Raw genomic sequence first — 9,461 nt, forward strand, 5'->3', positions numbered from 1 at the left:
GGCATAGTTTGCATAAAATCATAACGATGAAGGGGAGCTCTTTGTCGCTGGCTATGATCGCAGTCATCATAAGTCGAGTAAATACATTCAGAATGCCCTCGATGCTCATTAATAATAACTGGGTCCAGTTGAGCAAACCAACAATATTTGCTTCCAGTAATTATAGGATCACTGAGTTCTCTTTGTTTAAGCATTAGGTGCTGAACATGGAAAAATCTTGCTGTGACATCAGGCACTTTGTCACATTATGTCACTGTGTCATCAGACACTACAGCTCAGTTCCTCTTCCCCTTATGAGGAAATACTTCTGCAGATTTGACAAGGACAGGAAGCACAGTGAAGACATCGGTTGTTTTGCGAAAATAAAAAGGTCAAGAAAATCATTTCATTGAAGAAACCTTATGTATTTCCCTTTTGAGATATCATCTTTATTTCCCTTGATTTTGATGATTTAAGCAGAGTTTTATACAAGAAGCGATTTTTTTTAACTTTACTCTAAATGAGAAAAACATGTGTGGGTCAACAAGATGCAGACAGTGGTTCTTTTAGCTTTCATTCAGAGTAGCTCTGAGTGTCCCTGAATATGTCTAGGATGTATTTTCATACTATGCCGGATGTAAGTATTAGCACAGTAATATGCTTTTTATTGTTTGGGCTCTACTCCAGCATTCTGGATTTGAAATGAAATACTTGATATAAAGGTTAAATGCTGACTTAAAGCCTTAAGGGTGTTTGTGGGTATTCACATTGAAATCAATGAACATTATATGACCTTTACCCCTAGTAGGACAAGAAGATAGGTATGACAATTGATCAAATGTGTACATGTCCTTGGAGATGAGGAGTTTCTAAAACAGAATAAATGGACTACTGATGCCTCTATGACCTAAAAGAGCCGAGAGACCATCAGGGAAAAGAGAACCACTTTTAGTTATTTGCAATGCCTGGCAAAGCTGCCAGCAGGTCAGTGTCAGACAAACCATTTTACAGAACATACACCAGAAGTGCCCTTTGTTCTCTGTATGAATCCAAGGTCAGTGAGTTTTTTCTACTGTTAAAAGGAAGAAGATTGACACTTTTCTTGTATAAATATCACACATGTTTACAGGACAGGACAGTGTAAAATCAGTGTTTAACTGATTTTAAAACAGATTTAAATTATTATTGATGCCTCTCTATGAGCTACAAACAAGAAAATTATGTTTTTTTTTAGATGAGAATAATATTAAATGTTTAAACCACTGCCAAGGGATAGGTGTCTCACAAGACGATGAACATTGGCTCAAGAAAAATCAAATTTACCTTTTAATTGGTAAATATTTACCAAAGGAGGTCTTTTATTTTGTTAGAATTGAGATCCACATGCATACAAATCATTCCAAATAGATGATTATATGAAACGTTGCAGTGTGAAATCATTTCCTCAATGCACTGATGTTTATTTTTTTGGTGCTGACACAACTGCAATGAATACTGAAACAGAGAAATCTAAACACTGAGACATTTCTGATCATTTTTCACACAGACATATGCCATGTAATGCATTGTAGACAATGACTACAGAGTTGGGAAGTTCGAAATTGACACCTTCTTTGGCTCAGGTCAGCTGTGATATAAAACAGAAGAGAGAAGAAGACCATCTGTTTGCTCTACTTCTTACCCGTACAGTATCTGTTACACACATACACACATGCACATTTACACACATGTTCTTTTTTGTGAGCTGGCAGGGAAAATTCTTGGACATAATCTTTTGTAGCATTTGTAACAAGGAATTCATTGCTTTTAACTCTGCACACGCCCCCTCTGAATAGCTAACATTTGACATCAAACTATTCCCTCGGGGAAGGAAAAGGTGTAATGACGGTGAGACTAAAAGAAACAGGTGTTCTTCTTGCTGTGGGGGTTAGGTGCTGAGAGTAACAGAAAGGTTGTGAATCACTGCTAATTGCATGAAATTATAGTCGTGAGGTGCAAAATGAACTCATTGTAGTGTAGCTTTGTGTCACCACAATTACAGTAATACTTTGGATGCTTGTGGATGCAATAAATTATGGAATGATGGGTATTTCTAGATGCTAACCGAACAATGACTCTGCCTTACTGGAAATGCTACAGGGGATTTACAGAAAGCCCACTTGATTATAATCATTTGAGAACAATTAAAAAGCAAATTTAACAACGTAAAAAATGCAAACTCAGCTTTAGATCCACCAATTAAATAAAAGAAGGAAAACGTAACTCTTGCAGACTCGTTGAAATAAAACCATTGAGCCAAATGAGGTCAGAATATGACCTGGTTATTCCAGAGCTTCCATTTGTGTTTTTGAAAACTGAATGATTGATGTGTGGCATTCTGTACAACAGCTCCTCTCCCAAGAGAAAATATAGAAATTATTAAATTTAAATGACAGCATAGCAACCATTTCAAATTACAAATGACTATGACAGACACCAGAACAAAAGCATTTTCCTCATGAACCGATGGCCTCTTATTATTCCATTGCTTTATCAGAAAAGGCAGCCCCGACCAAACCAATTTATATCAGACAAACAAAAGTCAATTGTATTCTTTGACAGACAAAAACCAATAACCAGGACAAATACTGCAGAGCCAGCAGGGAAATATCAGATGGATGATAAATCATAATATTTCAGTCACTTAATATAGTCTGTAGCCTCACTTATCCCAGAGGTGATATTCTGTGCTTTGTCCTGTGTCATGTACAGGATATGAACAGCAAAAATAAAAGATATGCTGCTAAGTCCACAGGGGGCAGAAAAATCAACAAAAAAAACAGAAGTTCCTCAAAAGAGCTTTCAGTTCAAGTTAAACTATTTAAGATTTAAAGATTTATTTTTTAGGCTTTTTGTGCCTTTATTGGAGAGATAGGACAGTGGATAGAGTCGGAAATCAGGAAGAGAGAGAGAGTGGGGAATGACGTGGGAAAGGAGCCACAGGTTGGATTTGAGCCTGGGCCGAGGCTTTAATCCTCCATACATGGGGCGCGCGCACTAACCACTGCACCACTGCACCACTGCACCACCCGCGCCACAAGTTTTAAAGTTGCAATAAACATTTTTGTCGTCCACAAAGGCAGATGTTCTTTAAAACATAAAGCAAAACGGCTTTGAAATATGTCCAATATTGGATTGAAGTGTTAAACATTAATCTTTTACATAAAATAATAAACCTGTTTATTTAAGAGTTGTTGAAATGATATTACAAGTTAAACTAATTGTATGTATTCAATATTTGTGTCACAGTTTCATCATTGCAGTGAGTCAAGACATGGGTAACGGAACATGTGAGTTTCCACACAACTTGCTTTTAGTCATGTTAAAAGAACTGAAAGCAGACTCTTGACCAATAGTTTCCTCCTTACTAAAGATCCACTTCTCCTTGAAAGGCTAAAAGTCATCTATGTGCCGGTCATATCCTGCATTGCAAAGAATCGACTCATCTTGACAGGATTGCTTCTTGAACAGGGTTTGAAAGCTGTCAGACTCGGGGCAAAGGAAGGAGACAAACTATCACTCAAGAGATTATCGTAAGGATACCTTGGTTTGTCCTTGTTTATCATGGCTTGTTTTGCTGCTGCCCTCCTCCTTCTTCTATCGGGATTTATCAACCTCTCGGCTACAAATAAAGACTCCTGTGATCTCTATGCTGCTGTCGGACAGAGCCTGAGTCTACCTTTCATCTACGAGGGACTGATGTCCTCCCATGTGCTGAGATGGACTCATAACAACAGCATCATTTTCTACAGACAGCAGGGCAGAGTGTCTGTCGGAAAATCAGGAGACATCACTCCAACTGGATCTCTTATTCTGAAAAACCTGCAACCCTTGAGTGCTGGTTCGTATCAAGCCAATGTCCTGCACCCCAATGGTACAAGCGCTAAAACATGGTACAGTCGTCTCTGTATGATGGACAAAGTATCAAAACCTAAACTCACCTACAGCTGCGACTTCAAGTCAAGTGCTGTTAATCTAAACTGTGATGTGGTCAAAGCTCAGGGTCTGGTGTTCTCGTGGACACTTGATGAGAAGACTTTAACAAGCGAAACAAGACAGACATTAAGCATTTCTCTGGCACAGCTGAAAGGAGAGCGGAGCTTTACTTGTAGCGTGGAAAACAAAGTCAGCAAAGAGAAGAGCGCGATTGTCCGTCCAACCTGTAAAGCGCCGCCACCATCACCTCCAACTTTGCTATGTTTCAAATCCAGCATTGTCGTGGCCGTGCTTGCTGCAGGAGCAGGTCTCATTCTGCTCCTGCTCATCATTGTTGTCATATTATGCTGCCGCAACAAACACAACAAAACACAAATGAGAGCCGGGGGTAGAGGCGAGCTCAGGATGCTTTCTCTCAACAAACAAGATCTGGACTCAGACGCCCCAGATTACGAGACCATGCACCCATCCGAGGACTCTCCACCCCCGACTCCTGAGCCTTCAGCCAGAGACTGTTATGAGAATGTTTCTCAGCCTGAAGCTCAAACTGAAAACAGTCCTCCACAGCTGTCCTCTGCTGCTGAGGGACAACGACCTTCACCAGTGCCAAAGCCGAGGACGAGGAGCCCCCCGACGCAAAACATCTGAATGTGCCACAACATCAACCTGACCATGGGAAGTAAGAGACATGTTTCAGTTTAACGCCCTGCAACGAAGAAAACTGCATAAGAAAATGTATTTTTTTGTCTTTACATTCAACTTTAACATCTTTTATCATGTAAAAATATTGCTGTACACATTTGACAATTTAGTCAACTTTATTTTCTATAATTTATGGACACCATCATGATGTGCTGTCGGCCTGTATGTTAGAACCTTAGGCAGAAAAAAAATAATTTTCTTACCAGCTTTAAATGTGATTTCTTCACTCATATATATATTTTTATATGTTGTTGCTAATGTTAATTACTGCTGAGGATTTAGGGTTGATAGGGAGTTTGAAGAAATCATTTTATGATCCCTGTTACACATTTTGATACAAAATTGTGCTGGGTTTTAATATGAATGTTTTGTTTTTTTATTTGTCAGTGTCTGAAATACTGCTTTATGAGTTCTTCATGATATGTAGATTCTGATATGCATTCTATAAATATAACAATTTCCAGACAAGGAAAGACACTTCATAAATGTATGAATTAATCGATTTCATAGAGTAAAGCAAAAGACTTGTGGTATCATAGAGCTGCACCCAATAATTACTTCATTATCGATCTATCTGCTTTATCTTGTATTGGTTAAACATTTAGCGCATTTAAAGCTACATCATCATTATTTAGAACACCTGTGCACAGCAGTTCAAATTGAGCTTGTTTGAATCTGTAATTTATTATGAATTGGTTGGGGAATGATTTCAGAAACAGATTGTTACAAATTTGGTGCTCTGGGAATTTTTCAGCCGCAACAGGATGGTGCGCATGTGAGATCGAGTACACGGTCATGGTGAAGAAGAAACATGTCATCCGGTTTGACGCAGTGACTCATCAATTTATCTGCAAGAGTTTGAAGACGCTTGGAATTTTTGTCAGACTGAACACACAAACAGTAAATGCTAGAATGTATCTATTGTTTATGTTTTCATTGAAAAGTTCAAAATACAAAAAAAACAAAAAAAAGACTTTCACAATGTTTTTGTGAATACTAACTGTGTGACGGAAACTTAATGGACAAAAAATGTGAACTTTTTCTGACCCCTCTCTTCTGTTTCACAACTATTCACCATCTGACCTAAATTCTCCATGTGAGCATCATTATTGAATGAAGGCTATTTTTAGTAGTCCTTGGAAATTTGCATTTACTGTACATGGTAATCTTTCATGGTTAACTTGGGTTCTCTTTGATAAACAGCAATGCCTCTCTATGTTTATATATATATATATATATATATATACTGTATATATATATGGTGTTTGAAATAAATACGGATGTGAAAACTGACTTTATATCAGATGTTTGTGTGGAAAACTACATTAATGAGCTTATCTGTGTCAAACACATCCCTTTGTTCCAGCTTCTTAGGCGTCAGCATTCTTGCACTTCTTAAAATTTGCTTGCTTGCAAGAAGTTATTAAAGGGGGGAAAAAAATCAATAGAGGAATGGATTAGCAAAGGCAAATATCTATTATCTCTGATGGGTAAATGGTAATCCACACATGAAAGTGTTTGCTGTCTCGCCTAATGCTGTGTGACAGCCACATAATGGATTCCCCCTGAGCGTCATCGCCTAAAACTTACAAGCCAATGTCATCTTTTGTCGGGCCCCGCTCCGCTCCTGCTCGCTTTACAGGGCTGAAATTTCAGCCCAGCCGGCGGGGATTTGCCAGTAAAGCTGGTATCAGCTCCTGGAACAACGCCATTTGTCTTTCTTGAGAAACACTGAGACTTGGCTGGCAGCGTGCCACATCACTTTCCTTCAGCAGCTAACAATGTTCGGCGTATAGACCATCTAGATATAACAACACATATACATGGGCTCATTGTATTCTTACATACACATGGGACTATATTTCATGATAAAACTTAATGAAACACATCTCATATGCCTTTGCCAGATCTGCCCTGGATATAAAAGGGAAATACTTTTGAAATGTGTTTAATCAGTGGCTCTTGGAGTCTAGAGGTTATACACTTTTGATCTTGGAGTGTGTGTGTGTGTGTCCAGGAAAAGGGTCAGTCATCCATGGAAAGTATTTATACTCATGTCAGATCATTCCTACTTCACTTTTCTTGTCGTCACGGATTGCTAAGAATGGAAAAAGTACAAACCAAATCAGAAAATCAAAAGGCTGGCAATGCAGCACAGAGGCTGAAAATACAGAGTTTATGACCTTTTAGCATGCTTGAACCAACTCTTTCAAATGAAACTGACTTTGAATACCACTCTGCTTGAAGCAATAGCCTTTAATGGTTATTCTAAGTATAAAATAAGAAAGATGACGTCATAACTTGTGAAAATGGTGATGAATTCCATCTTCAATGTTCCTTAAAGAATCAGATTTATGGTATCTGTTAGCGCTAACACACCAGTCCGGTTTATTTATTCTCCCTCCTTTATACACATCACACTGTTTTACACACTCTTTTATTCACACCACACATGTAATTTGTGGACTGGCTCTGCACTCTCTGTGGCTGTCTACAACACACCAAATCGATTTCTCCAATTTGCTGCTGAATCAGGCTGCAGGGACTTTTAATGGAGCTGGAATTCTTTCCAGACCTCAGCAAGATTGAACACTTTTCAGACTTTTCGGACGTATGAAGCCAAAGCAATGCTCAGTGCACAAGACGTTTTATTAACCTCTTGATTGACTCTTACGGTATCTGAGTTGTAAAAAAAAAAATATATATATATATTTATAAGTAGGATAGGATCGCAACAAGGTGAAATAAAACTTCTATCAGGCTTCGTTCTGAGTCCTGAAAGGTGTTCATAAAAAAAGTTCTCCCCACTGTTAGAGAGGAGCAGAACTTCTGACTGAATTATCTCTCTGATAGAGCTTTAAGATCCTGAAAAGAATAAAATGTAATGTTAAAAAATGTAATACAATTTTACCCAGGCGTACCTTCCTCTGTAAAAAGAGGCCACCTAGTTTATTGAACAGGAAAAGCTGGTTTATATCTTTGTTTTTAAATGAATTCTTTGCTCTTTGCATCGTCGCCAAATACTCTATTGATGTTGACATGGGGACCAGGCTCTATCAAAACCAGTGCAAAAGGCTTACAAATCCTTCTCCAATGGTAAATGGTAAATGGACTTGATCTTGTATAGAGCATTTCTGATTTTCTGACTACTCAAAGTGCTTTACACCGCATGTCACACCTACACATTTACACACTGATGGCAGACGTTTCTATTGTATGTACTAAGACCATCAAAAGTAACTAATCCCATTCTAAGACATTCATACGCCGCTGACGAAGTAGCTGGAGCAATTCGGGGTTAAGTGTCTAGCCCAAGGAATCATCAGACATGTGACGCCATGAGGGACCTGGGGTTTGTGCCCCCAAACCTCCAGTTAGAAGATGACCGACTCGACCAACTGAGCCACAGCACCCCCAATCTGATGCACAATGAGTTAGCAAGTTTTAATCACACCTGTTAAAATTGCATAAAGTAAATGTTCTTAGCAAGGTGATGGAAGTTAAACAACAGAGAATGATCTCCTTGAAAAGTAATTGGGTTTATCTTTGTGCTCTGATGCTGTCCTTGCTCATACAACATTGAGCTAATAGCAATTTACACAATAATCACGTTTAAAGCAACTTTGCAGAAGTCTTCTTCAGAAGTTTGCTACAATTTAACATCTGCACTCTGCAGGATAGGAAAACATGCATAAATCCTTTTGATTGTGTGGACCGAATGAAAGAGATTTATACATGCATTGTCATGTGGTCAGGACAAGCAGTCATTCAGGAAGAGGAGATGAGCAGAATCAATGTTCGGATCACACTGACAGTAAGTAGAACAAATATTCATATAATTTCATTCAAATGCCTCAGCCGCTGCTTTGAGCCAATCAGGCTGGCACGTGAAAAGAGAAAAGGCTGCGAAAACAACAGCCCTTTGTCCGACCCAGTCTCAGACAGGAGCATTGCTGCCATATGTAGCCTTTGAAGGAATGTGACAGAAGGTCTATTGACGTGAACATCACTGCTTTCTGTTTATACTTAAAAATAGTTCGAAAGAGCAAAAAAGTACAGAGTATTGTGTCGTCATTGGTAAAGAAAAAAACTTTGGGTATATTTGAAGAAAGTATAAGGAACCCCATGAAAGACTGATTTTCATATTGCCTTTTTTTATCATCACTAAAACAACCATTGCCCTGCATAGGCTGCAGAAATACCAATAATGTTACCAATAAAAAAACATCTGCAAACTTTCAACTAAGTTAACTGCTATCTCCTCCAGCTCACCCTCCATCCCACTACTCACAATGCCATCACCCACACCAACCACTATTGAAATGCTAGCATTAATTACTTAATTACTCAGTAGCCAGCTCACCATCAACATGTGCCACTAATTAAAAAATAAATAAATCAGAAAATATCTTCAAAGAATAGAAATGAATGTGTGTAACCCTTTCTGCATTACAAAGCAAAGTAGTTGGTCCCCTTATGCGCTTCAACTGGTGATGTCCACGTCATGGTGATTTTCCCAAACCTATCCAAACCAAAGAGACTTTGTCACGTTAGCCTTGTTTTAGAAGAAAACAGTTATACATAGTGGACAGGGACACTGACTTTCTCTCCTTCTGGCCTCGGCAGCACCAGTAGGCGGAGATTTGACCATTACAGTAGATGTTTTCTTTTCCTGTCATTGTTTGGATCGACGGGTCAAATAATTCTGGAATTGTGGCTTTATTTCTGTACAGTTTAATGTTTTATACTTGGAAAATGTATGACGGTGAGGCCTGAGTGGCATCCCTTTCTTATGTTTTGTGTAA

At 38.6% G+C, this 9,461-nt stretch overlaps 1 protein-coding gene across 1 annotated transcript; it reads left to right on the plus strand.

Moving 5' to 3' along the window:
* Positions 1-3,422: 3,422 nt before the first annotated feature.
* On the plus strand, positions 3,423-5,573 carry LOC132972747 (T-cell surface antigen CD2-like). The gene has a single exon (XM_061035807.1). It carries the CDS (start codon positions 3,583-3,585, stop codon positions 4,600-4,602), a length of 1,020 nt encoding a protein of 339 aa, XP_060891790.1. The 5' UTR covers positions 3,423-3,582; the 3' UTR covers positions 4,603-5,573.
* Positions 5,574-9,461: the final 3,888 nt, after the last annotated feature.

The sequence above is a fragment of the Labrus mixtus genome, chromosome 4 (assembly GCF_963584025.1).
Source record: "Labrus mixtus chromosome 4, fLabMix1.1, whole genome shotgun sequence".
Classification (NCBI taxonomy): domain Eukaryota; kingdom Metazoa; phylum Chordata; class Actinopteri; order Labriformes; family Labridae; genus Labrus; species Labrus mixtus.